At 42.0% G+C, this 17564-nt stretch overlaps 1 protein-coding gene across 1 annotated transcript in view; it reads right to left on the reverse strand.

Moving 5' to 3' along the window:
* The window catches only part of MEMO1 (mediator of cell motility 1), a 31271-nt gene extending 17611 nt beyond the window's left edge, over window positions 1–13660 (reverse strand). Inside the window, exons 1-2 of the mRNA XM_021545463.2 lie at window positions 13497–13660; window positions 998–1079 (exon numbers count right to left, since the gene is read on the reverse strand). Coding sequence (XP_021401138.1) covers window positions 998–1079; window positions 13497–13557 — 143 coding nt within the window. The 5' untranslated portion in view covers window positions 13558–13660. The remainder of the gene's footprint in view (window positions 1–997; window positions 1080–13496) is intronic.
* Between the last annotated feature and the right edge of the window lie 3904 nt (window positions 13661–17564).

A 17564-nucleotide genomic window follows, 5' to 3' on the forward strand; every position in this document is an offset into this window, starting at 1 on the left:
ATTCTAAAGAGCTCAGGAAAGTATTAACATACATGCTAAGGCAAGAAACCAAGAACTCACAAACGGGCAGGACATGCTATTAGACAATGTCAAAAGAGCCTGCTGAAATGTTCCCTCTGCTACAGGCTTCTTCCATCTTCTACAAAAATATTAAGCACATCCAATTTCACAGGTGGTAAAAAAAGGGCACAGTTAATGAAAAAATGTGGTGAGATCACAGGAAGACTCCAGCAATTCTGGAAAAATAACCAAACTACATAATCTGCAGCTGAAAGGTCTCTTTCCTGGCATTCCTGCAATAAAGACTAAGGCAGATGTGGGACAATTTCTTCTGCACACTCAATACTATTATGCAGTACTTCAAACATTATGACAATGCTATGTTAGCACAGGAAAAATATAGTATTTAAGAAGTTTTTCCCAGTGTTTCCTTCCAACTCATTATTACTTGGAATGACCAACATACTTTTGTCATTACATGTCTCAGCTATCTCCAAGAAACTGAGTTGTCTCTAAACAGTTCAGATGATCCCTATTTTACCTGTGGACAAATAGCTCAAACAAAACCAAACTAAAATAACAAAAGTAAACCATTTTGGATAGTTGAATAGTGTTTAATTGCTTTTTGTTTTTAAGGTCTGCTAAATTTTATTTAGGGACTATGAGGAATGCACCTGTTTTGCTTATTTTGTTTTGGAGTTGGTTTTTTTTCTGTTATTGGAGGGGTTTTGTTTTTCTCATTAATACAACTCTGACCCATCTTATTGGATCACAAACATATATTATGTGTGCAGTCCATCACCAAAAGCAAGCTAATCATACACCCAAATGCACACGGATTTCCGCCATTCTATGCTATATCCAAAATACTTACTTAGAAATCATACAACATTTCTTTCAGCTAAATACTAGCTTTAAACATTTTTCAAAATCACCAGGGAAAAAAAAGAGCATTCAAACAAGCATTAGATACACTGAACTTCTGTTTCAAACTTACGGTGCAATAATGGCTCTTGCAGGTCTTTTTGTGGACTGTACTTGGGAAAGCCAACCTTCTAGCTGTGCATTCAGCTGGGGTCCTGTGAAGAGACATGGAAATACTGAAGCCATAAAAGAACTTAACACATCTCAAAAATTCACAAATAAAGCTTGAAAGTCCAGCAGATTTAAAAGTCATCTTAAACATTCAAAGCTGGGTTTAAATCTAAAAACAAACCAACAGAAAAAACCACTACTCCAAAATACCCAATGCAACAACAAAAAGAAACCCCAACCCTGTAAAGTTGAAGGTTATAGCAGGAAAGTTTCAACCTGCTGGTCTGGGAAGTTCATTTACTGCACATCCAAACACACACTTATTGTTTCCTGCTCTTTGGGGACTAATGAATACACCACTTCCATTTGAAAGAATGGCTGCCGATTTCAAGAGTTGCTAACAGATGACTGTTTCCTCTCATAAACAAATCTGCAGAACTCAGAAGTAAAAAGTTATGATCCTTATCAAGAGAGCCCAATATGAGAAGATGACATAACACAAAGGCCAGACACTTGCATGATAGCCAATGACTATGGTAATAAATCATTTATTAAGCAAGTATAAGAGCATAATACAAAACACTGTAACCTGGAAAATGTGTAAATGCACGGGAAAATGTTAAAAGTGAGAAGACATTCTGCTTATTCTAACACCTTAACTTCTGGTCAATCAATATATACTACAAGTACATGATCACTTAGTCTATATTAACTTTGATAACTAGCCAATCCAGAATTTAAATTTTTCTAAACTAAGTTCTGTACCTCAGCAAGTAGCAAATGTTCTTAATTCAATCACCTGACAGATGATAAAAAAGCTTTCTAGAAAAACAACATTAAAAAACCCAAAACCAAACAAACCACATTTGATTATTTCCCATCACAAGAAAACTTTCTGATTTTAAGCTATACTTCAGGAAGCAAGTCTGGCAAATACAGTACAACATTCTTTCTCATTAACAAACACTAAACAAGCTTTCAAGAAAAACTCATTCAGCTGCCATTGTTACAAATAACATAGCATTAACAAAGAAAATAGATGCACTTTTTTCAGCTGATACTATGCTTTTGATAGAATCCTATGCCAGCAGAGTTTATCTGTAAAGTATGGTGCAGCAAGCTGCTTTTCCTCTTCCATGCACATTGCAGATCTTTGTATCTTTCCCAAGCAGGTGTTGAACTACCAACTGGCAGCATCAGTCAAAATCAAATTAACTACCTGAAGCCATTTCACAGACACATTCCAAACAGCCCTGACAAGGGCTGACAGCTCTCCAAAAGGCTGACAAGAAGCACAGAGAATGAAAGAAAATATGTCAACTTTTGCAGAATCCAATCAGTCTCTGACTGAGAGACAGAGTCAAAAAGTTTTCCCTAGGAAATGCAGGTTGTGAAGGGTAGAGATGTTGAAGCCACTAGTTTTTATACAAAACTTAAATCCATGTCTCATTGAAAAAAGACAACTTCTGTAGTTCTGAAGAGCCCTACCTTCTTACATGAAGTAAGTGAACAAGTGCATCATCATTTTCCTAAGCCTTCTATTACACCTTGAAAGCCTTAGTTACTGTCTACAACTTTAACAACGTGAAAGAGTGACAGAGCAAATGCTGTCACTCACATAATACAGCAACTTTGTGAAATTATGAAAATGTTATAAAAATTTCACCACATACCAATTTTGTTCTGCTGCTTCTGTTGCTTGGGGAAATTAGAAAGAGCTGATGTGCTATAGAGATAAGCACAATGACATCTAAGAAAACGGAGGCTATTGGAAAAGCTAAGTAAAAATAAACAGGTCTTTATTTTCACCCCTTTCCTAAGATAATAGGAGACTAACAAAACAGTACTCTTACCATATTACCACTTTTATTTGTTGTATACTTCAGTGAAGAAACAAATCACCTAAAAAATGTTGTCACTTCCTAATTCTCCCAAAATATGTAGAAAAATAAAATACTGTCTGAATAAATACTTTCTGAAGCTCATTAGGGGGACACTTTTTTTTCCCCAACACTGACTACCCAGACTTAAACATTACTCTGCCCCACCTGACCCGTTCTCCTCAAAGAAGAGGCTCCATAGGCAACACAACTGCAAAAGTGACAGAATTTGTTAAGCCAAGGGGAACTCTTTCCCTGCAAGAGACTATGCATAGCCCTCCTTCATCCCTTCTTTAGCAAGGATTTTTCACTAGGGATGTGGTTAAGACGATTTGCCCTTGGTTGAGATAAATCAGGTAATCTGCTGAACAGTTTAAAAACCAAGGTCAGAACATCTGGTAATATTCTAAAATTCCATGATTGGTCAAATCTGACTAAAATTTCTGATCTTAAAGTGTAGTAGTGGAGTAAGACACCCAGGTTTGCTTAGTTTGCTATTACAGATACACATGCTAACAAAGTAACATTTTCTTCCTAGAGGCAGTAAAATAACAAATCTGTATGACCCAAGGGATGCAACTTCCGTCAGTGTTTACTTAAGGGCCAAGTAACACATCTGCTTTTAGATTTTCTTCCTTTTAATGCCAAGTATAAGCTGCCTGTTTAAATAATTAATTTTTATCTAATGTAAACTTTAATTTCAACTTATACTTATCTGCACTACTTTAATAAAATACGCAAACAAATTTCTCCCTCCAGAGGACTAACAGAGAGAGAATGGAGAGTACAACACATCCATGGCCTTTTAGCTAAGGCAAAAAAAAAAAAAAAAAAAAATCAAACAGCACCCACATGAATTCACAGAAGTATAGCCTACCTGCAGCTTCCTATGCTTACAAATACTTTAAGGGGGATACTCTAGAACTGTAATTTTCTTGTTACCAAATTAGCACCAACTTTTTCTCTAACTGTTCAGAGAAGTTTTTCTCCCAACTTCTTAAACATGAGGATGCTTAAGGCTAGAGTCAAAATACTTGAATTGGTTATACAAAATATAAATAAGCCTACACTATCACAGCAGCTGTGCTCTGCCATATGGTACTGTATTACAGTACATCAGTAACTTCTTCATAAAGAAGTAAGTTTTATTCATATTTAAATGAAGCTTAACTGGAAAAGCAGTCATCAAGACAATCGGTGAAAATGCATCACCTCAGCTGACCAGCATGGACAGTGAACAGCACTGGCACCCATGTATCCTTTTGCTCTTGTGGTGGGAAGCAAAAGAGGTCCCAGCTGCTTAAGCCTCATCTTGAGAAAGCTGGCAGGATGAGAGCAACAGGGATTTTAAGGCTAACCCAGACAGAAGGGCAGAAAACCTTATGGATGCAATTTCTGGATGCAACAATCAGCATACTTTAGCAGTAAGATACTGTAAGATCAGACCTTTCATTGATCAGAAGGTTAAGCAGCAAAATATGAGCTTCACTGAAGTATGTAACATTAGGATCTGCATTTCAATCCTATGAAGTCAGGTATAAACACAGGTAACTAAAGATTTCTGACATCTGTGGATATTTCATATCCTGTTTTGTTTTGAGAACCAGCAGAAGTTATGCCAAGGTTTAAAATAATTGTAAGCACAGACTAAGTCTCCACTAGGCAAATTTATGGAAACACCTACAGGCAGCATTTATTCAATTATCTTGCCCAAAAGGACAGCTTATTTTAACAATAAACATTATCCCATCACAAAGCTCTAGAGTAAGTAAGAAAGAATCCTTCCACATTACTTACATGCCATTGTCACCCAGGGAATAATAACACAAAGACATCAACTCAGACAAGTTCAACACCCCAACTTACAGCTGTCATGGTCCAGACTTTATAGGTTAAACCAAACCATCACATTCTTTCCAGAGCCAACCTCACCTTGTCGGTGATGCTATAGTGCTTATATGCCAAGTGTCAACACAATGTAATGGCATTTTGCTCCTTTTCCTGCAGCCAACATTACACATAGAAAACATACTTATTCAGACTGGTAGGGAAGACTCAGTGTTTGCTCTGAAACCTCAGTCTCAGTGAATACTTTTTTTACTGGAAAAGCATAAACCTCAATCAAAATTTAGAGCAGCATCAAGGAAAATTGCTCAGGTCCACCTTGGCTGCATGTGTACAGCACTCACAGCAAGGCAAGTAATGCTGGCACACAATGACAGTAACACTGCAGTCCCCAGCCTTGACAGCTTTTACTTGTCCAAGAATGTCTCCTACCTATAGCAGCCACCTTTGAGTCTTCCACTTTTTTTTTTAACTACCTTTTCCCATTGAAAAGTCTACACTTTAAAAATGCTTCTAATAAATATTACAACATGTGTGGTAAGAAGTAAGTCTTTACTCCTGCAGAGTGTTAGAAAAATCAAATCCCCTGGGGGATGGCATACAATTAATTTAGTAACTGGAATTAAGGGAACACCTTTCTTCACAATTCTGAAGATGGATCTGAAACACTAATTAAATTGTTAGGTAAACTGAAATCTGAAACATGACAGAGGACCAACAGTTAAAATTGCATAAAGTGTAAACATTTCTCAAAAAACACAGACTACACTTGGAAAAAAACAAAAAACAAAAAACAAAAACAAACCTGCTTCTCAAAGCAACAAAAGTCAAATCCTTGAATAAAGAACAAATTTTAGCTATGCAAAGACTAGGATTTGTCAGGAATAGAAGGCGATTTCCAACAATTCATATTAATGGGCACATTCTCCACTGCTAGCAAATGCTCTCCTCCAATATTAATAAAATGGCAAAATCTGACTATAGGCAACCCAGAAATTTACCAATGCAAACAAGAACCTGGGGGAAAATTAAGACACAAATAGAGATTACACCAATGCCACTTTAATTCCTATTTATACACATTGTAAGATGGGACTAAAACTGCAAGTAGTGCTTGAACAGGGAAAAGAAAACCTGAAGCCACAACAGAAACACTGAAACAGATATCAAAAACTGCTTTGGTGGCATTTCTTACTTACATACCCCAGTTCTCCAGTACTCAACTAGTTATTAATTTTCCTTTACTGAAAGTTGGCAGGAATTTAAAAAAAAATCAAACTATAACACCCTTCAACCAACATGTACCTACATAGCTTCATAAAAAACATCAGTACCTAGGTCATTCAGAGATCCAAACAAATGACATTCTGTTCCATAACTCTGAGAATGATTTTGGCTCTAACACACACTACATGTAAATGAAATTTGTGACAATGTTCACTAAGTGATATTTGCAGACCTATTTTAATGATACCAGAACTATACCAAATATAAAACTCTTTTTCAATTCCAACTGTACAGTGAAAGTTGATTCTATATTCTTTTATTGAAGTATATTAATTTTGACAGTATTTAAGTGATTCAGCTAGAAATAATAGCCTAGAAAGTGTATTTCAAATTATCCCAGTACGCTTTTTCAGTATACAATGCTAAATAATACAGTCTGCATATTAATGCTGTGTTCCATGTTTAAGTCATAAAAGAGTCAATAATGACACATCCAGATTGCCCCTAAAAAGCCTAAAAAAAAATAAATGACCAAAGGGAGAGAGCTATTACATTTTCTATTTAACATTGCAAAGCAAATACTTGATGAATTTGTAAGACACTGATTAGTTGTTCACAGATTGCAAGGCAAGAACTTAAGTTAACAGCTGTATTTGTAATGCTTCAGTTAATGTCACAACATTAAGATTTCACAATCAGTACATTAATTATCCTGCTACTGCAGAAAACTCCTTTCACTACAAGACATCATATAATTATTCAATCTGGAAAAGACCTTTGAAATCAGAGTCAAACCATAAGCCTAAGACCATCAAGTCCACCACTAAACATCTTATTTCAGTGACCCCCACATGCTTTTTCTATGTTTTCCTGGATCTATTTGTCTATGACCATCTACCAACAACACGATGATTCACTACTTCTACATTATATTTATGAACAAACTGTGATGAGTTATTCCAATTTCGGGGAGTATGCCAGGGTTCTTGGCATGCCACAGTAAACCACTTTTATAGACTCTTCTATGGCATAGAGAACATCTTTCTTAACTCCTAGTCTGAACCACACAGAGTCACGTGATTCTCTTCTGACCACTTCAGCTGCTGTAGAGACCCATATTCAACACACTAGAGATGAGATTCTGCCCTAAATTAAGGTGGGATGCAGCCACTCAGGGTCAATGAACCCAGCAGCAGCATCTGTCTCAGAAACCGCGGGCAGCAGTCCTGGGGAATGGATTACATGTATACAGCAACGTCATGGCAAAGCAGAAACAGCTGTAACTGATGCACACACTTTCTCTAATGCTGATGAGAAGTTCCAGCTCATGCCAACAAGCATACAAATGCTGGGATTACAGCATTATTCATTAAAATGAACAGTCATTCTCACATCACTCCTCAGGGCCCCCAAGCCCCAGAAGGTACAAATGAGAACAATTCTACTATCTAAGAATCACACTGCTATTGCACCTTGAAGCTGCCTACCTCACAGAGCTACTAAGAGAGTAAGTGGGTTTTGACATCAGAATAAAACAGTATTTGGTACAAAGGCAGTGAAAAAGCATTCATACTGATTTTACTGGGGATTACAAAGGAATAGAAGGGGCTGCAAATGTGCGAAAATAGTGGCCAACTTAGGGAAATGCAACTTCTAAACTGATCGTTCATGGCACACAATTGCCTTTTCATTGATTTTCTGATCTGCTGAAGTTCTTCAAAGCATTTTACTTTCCTGCTGAACTACACACCATCATGTAGACTTCTGCCCAACAGACAAGGCTGAAACATGGCTGGCTGTACAACAACCAGTTATTAGAGAGTTCTGGCATTTCTTGTCCAAACAAGTTAGAAGTTTAATCCTTGGAAATGGCAGCAACAAGATGTCAGTGCCTACCTCCTTTGGGATTATTTTGCCGACAAGCTAGGGCAGCAGAAAACTCTAAACACAAGTGCACCATTAAGCCTAAAGTCTCCTCAAATATTTACTGGCCATTTACTTGGCTCATCATAAAAAAGAGCACTCTAGACAATGAGCACAATGGTGTTTCAAGTCTTTGACACAGTAATTACTCTGCCAACTCACATTTGCATTAATAAGCTTATGGAAATTAAGGTTCTCCTAGTTCCAACAAGTTGGCACAGGCTAACAGCACACCTCTAGCCACTATATTTTGGTCAGGGAAAGCAGAGAAATAAGCCCTAACTAATACAACAACAAGATTGTTTTGCACGGCAAGTTTCACATCATTTAGTATTGTTATTCACACACACTCTCAATTTGATTTTTACTCCTGTGACCTGGAAGAGCCTACTAAAAACCTTTATGTTTTACTTGCATGATCATGCCACTGACTGGGGAAAAGTTGAAACAAGAACTCTTATCACACACATTAATAAGGAGCAGCACAGCATTCAGTCAGCACTTCCAGGGGCCAGACAAAAGAGACCAGCTATGAGCCCATAAGCCATGTTCAGCACCATAATACATCCCACATGTCATGACATGCTACAGAGGAAAAAAAAAGACACACATAGCTAATGTTTATTCCTATTTCAGGAGCATATGGATTGATCTCCTACAGCAGTAACTGCCTAGCACTTACTGAATCTACTCATATCAAAGTAAACACCCCTATCCTACATACAGTCCGTGCTTAGGATAGCATGTCATTTCCATTGCATTTAATCTGCTCTTTTGCATCTACAAATGTGTCTACCTGCATTCAAAGACATTGAAAATTATGCCATTTTTGTTTCAAGTTGTCCTTAATCTTCCTCTTCTACCTGCTGGTTAAAAATCAATTTCTCAAGACATCTGGATACTAGGTGGTTGAATTAACACAGCAGGACTGGGACTTTCTTCCAAAAATAAATGTGAGTGTACTACTTTTCACCACAAAAGAGCAATTTTTTTTTTTTAAACAATCTACATGACAGCAGTGCTGTGTGATATTTTTATTTACATTGTATGCTTTTATCTAAATTTTGCAGATGTTTTCAGTGGCCAGCATATACCAAGCTGGTAGTCCACAAAAGCAATGGCAGGTCATATACCATTAACTTTTTTAAAAGCAGACATGCATATCAAGCTCTGCAAGTAAAGAACAAGGTTGTTTAGACCAGTGACCTACTATCAGCAATAGGCACAGCACAGTTTCCGTTTGGAAGCTTGGCTGTAAAGCTTTCCATGCTTAGTGGTGCTGCTAAGTAGGAGGAGGAACAACTGACCAACTTCACCATTCTGTTTGCTGCCAATCAAATACTCCAGAGGTATATACCTCAAGTTCATTAAGATGTTGCATTGACTGATGTGGAATGAACATGAATGTGGAATTCTAGAGGAATTAACTTTCCTCTAGAATTCTTGGTATGTGCAAAGATTACAACCATTTTTTAATTAAAAAAGTTGAAATTGTCATACTGAACTCATCTGCTGAAACTTCTTGAAGACCTTAATTTTTAGATTTTTTTTTTGTTACAACAGCACACAATGAAGAACACATAGGAAGTCAAGTGCTATAACATCATGGTGAAGTTCATCTTCCACTTCTTGCCCCCTTCTCAGCTTCACTGAGTAGGAAGCAGTGAGCTTTCTCCCTGCGACCTAACTCTCCCTCTAATACTAAGTTGTTTTCTTAGATGAAATATTCTAACATGTGAATACATCTGGATGTGCATAATTTCCCAGCCGGTCCAACCTGCTCTACAGTATTCATTAGCATCATACAAGTAGGTGGTGTATTCATACTAGAATGGAGTGCACATTTATATTTTCCAACACAGAAATCTAAGCAGTGCACATCCTATGGCTGGAGAAAATGATGAAGCTATGGTCTATTTTCAGCTGAGGCAATTGCTGCCCCATGGAAATGAGCAGCCTCTAAAGACAAGAAGTGGCATTTCTTTCAAACCCTCTTACACACGTTGCATTGACCATTCATGAAGAGTAGTAGCTCCCTCTTGGTTGTGCCCTCACTACCGATATTGCTTCTACTCGTGGAGTGAAGGAGACAGCTAACCCAGTCTAAGAATATACTCTGACCACAAAAAAAAAAAAAAAAAAAAAAAAAGGACTGTATTCTGGATCCATCCTTTGTCTTCTCCCCACCTCAGCTGGCTTTGGCCCTTCTCTCCCAGAGCTGACTTCTACAGCCAGATTTTAGAGAATTATTCTTTTTTAATAGCAATGGGTGCTTCACTTATGCAGTAAACCCCCTCCAAAGTTCAGGATGTTGTGCATCATCTGGATGGTGTGTTGATGCTTTAGCCCTAGGAACCAGGCACCTCAGGATACTCTACCACTTAAAATCCATATCCTCACTAAACCCCTTTAAAAATTATTTCAGATGTAAAGATTTTGGATGTCTCTATTAAAAAAAAAAAATCACATTTCTCATTAGCCTTTCAGATGTGTCATCTTAACTACAGAGCAGGATGAGGGTAGCCAGGGCATCCACTAACCCTGTGTGGTCAAACTCAGCTCTGTAGAAAGAGAGCATTCTGGAGGAAACGGGAAGCTTAAATACTAACTAGTTTATATATAACACAGCAAATCACTTCTGGGCTGAGATAGTAGCGCGAAGAACGGAGGAGGTAGGAGGACTTGAAAAGATAAACCCCAGACAACCATGGGAACACATTGAAGAACTATGATAATTCAAACTAATCCCTGCCTCAGCTCCAGCCTTTAAGTTGTGCAGGCTGAAAACACATGGTAAAATCCACTTTCTTCAAGTAGTACAATTTAGGAGACCATGTTACAAGTTTGAGGTAGCAGTTGACATGTGAGTCTGGCCTGAAATACAGGAAGATTTTAAGTTAAATCCACAATGAACACATAGCCTCTTGGTCCCCATTTGCTTTCTCTCAAGTTTTGATGGATTTTCCTAAATGGCACACAAAAAGAGCTTTCAAGCAATAAATAATAGGTAGCCCTTGTCTTGCTGAACAGGTGTAATTCCTGCTCTCATATACCCAGTGCAAACAGCAGAAGAGAGTTCTATAGCAAGACACATAATATTCCTTGCTCATTTAAGGAAAAACATTTCCAAAATCCCCAGATTATGCAGCATCAACCAATTACCCCCACCATACATACTGTAACAATTTAACTTGTCACAAGCACAGCTGTCATAATTCATTATTACAACATGATTCAGTTTGGTTGGTGTTGCAGAGGGTAGATAGATATGTTTGTTATCTTAGCTAGCCGAATGTCACTTCTACCCTTGGATGAATCCTGGAGTGAAATGGACTGTTCCATCCCACCCCGCAAAAGATTGTGGCTCATCCCACACCTCTGTACCTGCCCCTAAAACAGAGTCTGTAACCCCATTGGCCCATGCCTTGTCCCAGCCCACCTGGGAGCCCCTGAAAAGGGGGCTCCGAGGGGCCATGCGGCCTCTTGGACTTCCTCCCTCCTCCCTCCCTGGGGCTTCCCCTCTCCTAAAACCTCCGTTTCTCTCTCCCCTCCCCTGTCCTCCTAAGCCCGACCATGTGCTACGCCTGAGAACACGAAGCACGGGTCTTCCTACACCCCCAATAAACCTCTTTCCTCAAGAGCAAGCTTCAGAGATCTCTGCCTCACTACACCCAAACCGTGCAAAGGAGCCTAATCATCCCTCAGGTTGGTTGTTTTTTTTTTTCATGCAGTGTGTCTGGGCAATCATCCCACGTCGCCTCAATAAGCAATTGCCAGAGGGCTGCCCAAAAGCAATGGGAGTAACATGCTTTTCGATGTCCTACTACAAACAACTTAGTACTGGCCAAACTAGTCACACACACTTACCAGAGTAGTCTAACTAAATTATGTACTGAATTTTCACAGAAAAGAAACCAGTCAAACACAGTATCCATGCCTCTTAAATTATTTTTTAAAATTAAAATTCTTATTTCCAAGTATCCAGTAATAACTTGATATGAAGTCCAGTACCAAACAAACTACAAAATTTGTGTGTAAGGTCATGTAGCCATGCCATATCACAGATCAGTTTTCTGCCTTACTCATAAATAAAAATATATATTGCAAGACCAAGGTGATTACCACAAAGCTCTGATATGCTGATGTCTTTGCACATGGTTAAATCTATACCTCTGACATGATTTTGTACATTTTCCGTGAATGGAGTACTACCTACCTTCCTAGGTCATTTGAAATAAATGTAGTTGCAAGCTGTACAAAGATTTGAGGCCAGTTTTGTAACAGACAGAAGAATTATGTTTAGAATATTAAGGGCAGAAGGAAAACAATCATCCTCTATTGTCTCAAAATGCCTACCCAATCATTTGAAGCCCAGCTACTTATCACACAATCCACCTCTTCCTGTGTTACCCTCTTCCCTTTCATTTTTTGCCTCATACCTCATTCATCAATTTATGGAGGTGAGGGGAAACCACATCTATTTTAGCCAAGAGAAGCGTATGACTTTTCACATTCAATTCTTCTTAGATGTTAATTTAGGATCCTGAATGCAACGCTTCATTGTTTGATTTGGTTTATTTTCAACTGTACCCCCTATCTCTCTGAACTGCTCATTACGACAGCCTCTTGTTCATCTAAGCTCATTCACCTGCAGTTTTGTAATCATCTTTACTCTGAGGGCCAGTGAAAGAACATCCCTTACAAATCTTATTAACAGCTCTGAAAAGACAAATGTGCATCCTTTTCATAAAAGCGGTTCTGCCCCAAAACCGAACAAAATTTATCTCCAAACATATGTGCTATCAAGCCTTTTTTTCCGCGTGGGCGAGGGGAGCGGTAGCTCGCCCTCCAATGCACCACGTTTTTCTTCTATTCTTCTTCTGCAAGTATCACATGTTTAAATGGACGGAGCCACTCTCCGCTATTGCTTAGTAACTTTTCACTCCTAAAGAAAGCGCTAGGGAAGGAAAAATAGAAGGTTTGCTCGGACTACAAGAAGAGAAATAAATCTCCCTATTTTCATACCTCGACAAGAAGTAAAATAAACCACCCTATTTTCACACCTTTCCCCTTGCCTTCTAACCTCAGGCGGGCGGTATTTTCTCACGGAATTAACAAAACAAAACAAATAAACCCCAGGAGCAGTTGAAAATACGGAAATCCGTCCGTGCGTTCCGACCGAGAGCAGTACTCGGCACGAAGCACAGCCCCGGGCCGGCTCAGCCCCGCTGCCGTGGCACACGGAGCCGCGGCGAGGCACGGCTGCCGGGCAGGGCAGGCACACGAGGCGCAGCCGGGGGCTCGATGCATCCCCAGCGACGGCCAAACGCCGGGTTCCGCCGAGAGGCGCCGCCGCAGGTCCCCGGGCGGGAGGAGAGGGACGGCGGCGGCCGGCAGGTGCGTTCGGGGCGCCCCAGCTCCGCCCGCTGGCCGCGGCGGCCGGGCCCGGCAGCCCCCAGCCCCCCGCCCGCCATGTGCCGGCGGAGGCGGAGCCGGCGGCCCCTCCCCGCGGCCGGTGCCGGCCCCGGCGGCCCCAAAGTGCTGATTCAGCCCCCGTCGCCCGCTCCCTTCTCCCGGCGGCGGTACCTGAGGCAGTGTACCAGCTGCCGGCGTGGCTGGCCTCCCGGCAGAGCACCCGGTTGGACATCTTGGAGCCGGAACCGCCTATGGTGTTCGGGGGGGGCGCTGGGGGACGGGCCCGCCCGCGACGGCGGCGGCAGCGGCGCTGCTCCCGCTGCTCCCCCTCCTCCCCCGGCACGGCCCGGGCCCCGCGGGCGGAGGCGGCGCTGCCGAGGCGGCGCGGGCCGGGGACGCGGGGCCGGGCGGGGTCGCGGAGGGGGGACGCAGGGACAGAGCCCGAGGCCGCCGCCGCCGCCGCCGCCGCCAACTCCGCGCCGGCGTGTGGAGGGGACGCGGAGAGAAGGAGGCCGCGGCCGCAGTTGGGTTTGACCCCGCTCGGCTCCCGTGGACTAAGGACGGCGGCGGGCGCCGCGCCCCCATTGGGCACCAAAGCAAAAGCCTCATCGTGATTGGCCGCCCGCCGCTGCCGGCCCCGCCTACTGCTATGACAAGTGTACCACCGCCCCGCGGAGGATGGGGTAGGGGGCGGGGCTATGTGGGTGAGCCAGACGCTGATTGGTCGGCACGTTGCCATGGTGATGGGTGGTGTGCGCGCTGATTGGCCGGGCCGTGTCTCCGTGGTGGCGGGGCAGATTCCGGGCGTGGGTCAGGTGAGGGGAGCGGGGCGGGGCGAGCGGTGGGAGCAGCGCCAGCAGCGCCCCGTCCGCCCGGTACGGCCGCGGGGAGCACTCGGCAGCTGGGGGCTCGTGCGACGGGGCCCCGTTTCCCAGAGGCATCTTTGGGAACATGGATTTTGCTGCGCTGGGCCTCCGTGTTTCCGAATTAGGATCCTTCTCTACGCCTCGCTGCCCGTGCCGTGACGCTCGTGGCAGCGTGGCAGGGAGCGAGGGCCATGGGAATATAGCTGTGTGGAAGTCTCCGGTTCTTCTTAGCTTAATATTCCCCATTCCTTTATGTTTTTTTAATTATTATCTGGTGAATGGACTGCTGCCATGGAGACATCAAGCGTGGCTCAAAATAGGTAAAGAGGCAGAACTGAAAAGGGGAGTATTGCCGGTACAAAAGGGGGAAGGGAAAGAGCAATTTGAGCCGCTGACGTGAGAGATGCAAGCAGCAGAGAGGAAACCACGACAGGAGAGATGATGAAGGGCTACAGACATTAAGGCCTTAAAGGCAGACTGGGCCTTTGTGAGGTGGAGCACGTGTGGGCCAGGTCAGGAAACACATTCTCCTCCTCCCTCTTTGTCATAGAATTCTTCGAAAAGTCCCCCAGGCAGTTATAAATGCGTGCGAAATACGGAGGTGTGGGGGATTGTTTTGGTTTTGTTTGCTTGGTTTAGCTTTGGTTTTGATTTTTTTTTTACAGTTAAGTGAGGGGACAAAGGCATTATTCTCAGTATGTCTTGGAGATCAAAAAGGCTCATGCTGCAGACATGGCAGGTCTCCTTTTTATCAGTGAGGATCCTCCTCTGCACCCATGACACTGCCTTGCCACTGCAGCTGAGGGGCAGGAAGGACTGGGATCTACAATTAATATTTCTGATGGGTAGCCATGAGGAAATGGGCCCCAATTATCCCAGCAAATGTCTAATGTTTTATGAAGCCTTCACTGCTCTACATATCCTTACAGTATGCTATTGTTATTTTACAGTGTCTTCAAAAAGGTTAACACAGATTATAACTGCTACCTAGACCGAAACAAGCACCCTACCTGAATGTTTTAACATAAAACCATATTAATAGCTGTGATACCCATTTGTACCTCTCAAATAGTTTACATAAATTTCAGTAGTAAGACTAGTTCCTGAAGTGATCCTTCAATAAACTAATCCTAATCCTTCAATAAATTTAGCGATTTCATCAGAGGATGAATTTTACTGTGGGAGAAAAATACATGTTGTGATTATATACTTTAAAAATGGGTCACATCAGAATATATTCAAGTTATTGATACACCATTATCCCACAGTCCATCACCAACAGTTAGAAGAGGCTGCTAGGAGGAACATTTTATTATAAAACATAATTTTTAATTATGTGGTATTATTTTCTATCACTTAGAGGAAAAGCTTTTATTTTCTCTAAGCATTTCCCTTTCAATTAAATTAAAATATAAGAATTTCTGAATGGTAATCCAGATGGTTTAGTAAGTAAAAACATTTTATAGGTATTTTCTTCTGGGTGAACTTTCTTCAGCAGTGCTTTTTTCCTCTTCAGCTTGTCTTAAAATTCCTTAAATATATTTCTTTTTGTTGCTATATAACAGGCTGGATTCCTTTTCTCTTTATGCTTCTTTTTTAAGCTTCCTTCTCCCTTGCTTTCCTCATTACCCCTTCTTTCATTGTGTGTACTTTTACCTCTCCAGACTAGGATGAAGTGTTTACATGACCATGGCATCCATGTAGATGCAGAGGAGCACTACAGCTCAGTGTTACCAGGTCACAGAAAGCACAGCCTTTCTTTTTGCTAATTCTTAAATTGTAGTATGTGCCACAAACACTGTGCCAGCCAGGTGAGTCTTTGCCGTTCTCTGTTATCAATTAGCACTGTCAGTCCAGAGCCCATGGAAGCTGAAGAACATCCTCCAGTTTTTGCTTGTTCCTGACAAAGCTTGTCAGCCATAACACTACAAAAGCAACTTCTGTCATTTCCACTGCTAAGGGTGACAGTAGGATATTAATTTGTACCCTATCATAAGTGATCCTAATACCACTGAGCAGTGTTTAGTGAGTTGTGGATTCCTGTTGGTAACTGTCCTCTCCTGATCAACTGTCTGTGTAAGGGCTGGTGATGTGCTCCCTCAGTACCACCTGTAAATGGAAGAGGCAGAAACAGAAAAGCAGTTAGCTCTTCAAGAAATGTTTGCAAAACGCTGTCAGGCACATGGTGTGAGTCTTGGGGTGTCCTGTGCAAGGTGGGAGTTGGACTTGATCCGTTTGGGTCCCCTTCCACAGGGTGGGATCCCACTGATGGCAGTGCTGGGCCTCTTGGTGCTCAGGACATGGAGTATGGAAATGTTCTAGCCACAAACAGAGGAACTAGGCTGAGCTTTCAGTGGAATGATGTGAAGCATGGGTTCAGTTGGGAGATAATCCTACTTCATATACAATTCTTCCAAGCACTGTTTGTATGGGGAACAGTAATGGGAGCACTTAACAGTTCCAAGCTGTTATTCCAGTCATTTTTCTCTGACATGCAGGAGAGAGCTGACACAATGCATGGACAATACCCCAAGTTTGCACACCCTTAAAGCACAGACCTCTGCTGCACATGTGTGTCTGTTGGCAGTTTGTTCCTTACTTGGAAGAAAAGCATGAAGGCACTGGCAAGTGTCCTCAACATGCAGGGTTTTTCTTCAGTAACACCCTGTGACCAGCTGGGATGGAAGGTTTTCAGCTGGCCCAGCTTTCATGGTCTGCTGCTTTCTTGGTTTTTGCTCTCATTGTTCTGTTACACGTGGTTCTTTCCTACGGTGTTTTTCACAGAGCTCTCTTCCTGTCCCCTCCCTTCTCAGGAAGCTGTTCACTGTTACTTTAGGTTTTTCTATTTACAAACTGTTGTTCTGCATCTGAGGAACCTGCTGTTCCTACCAGTCCTTCCTTCTACTGTTAGAAGCAGACACCCCCGCCTGACTCCCAGCTTCACAGTCCTTACAAGGGAAATATCTCCACTTCATGTGCAACATAAGACCATCTGAGATAATATCAGTAGGTAATTATCCATCTTGTAAATACTTCTCAACCACCCAGCAGTCTTTTATCAATTTAGGCTCCTCTTGGAAAACAGGTTTGTAGAAAATTTCAGGCTCCGGCACGGTGTGGATGGATAGAGGCAAGAGATCTCTCAAGGCTGCTCTTGGGGGATCAGGTTTATTGGGGATGCAGAAAGGTTCTGCCTCGTGCTCCCAGACACAGCACATGGCAGGGCTTGAGAGGGTGGGGGAGGGGAGAGACAAAAGGATGCTCAAGGAGAGGGGAAGCTCCAAGAGGAGGGAGGAGGTTCCAAGAGACCGTGTGCCCCTCGAAGCCCCCTTTTCAAGGAGCTTCAAGGTGGGTTGGAACAAAGCATTGGCCA

The sequence above is a fragment of the Lonchura striata genome, chromosome 3 (genome assembly GCF_046129695.1).
Source record: "Lonchura striata isolate bLonStr1 chromosome 3, bLonStr1.mat, whole genome shotgun sequence".
NCBI classification, from domain to species: domain Eukaryota; kingdom Metazoa; phylum Chordata; class Aves; order Passeriformes; family Estrildidae; genus Lonchura; species Lonchura striata.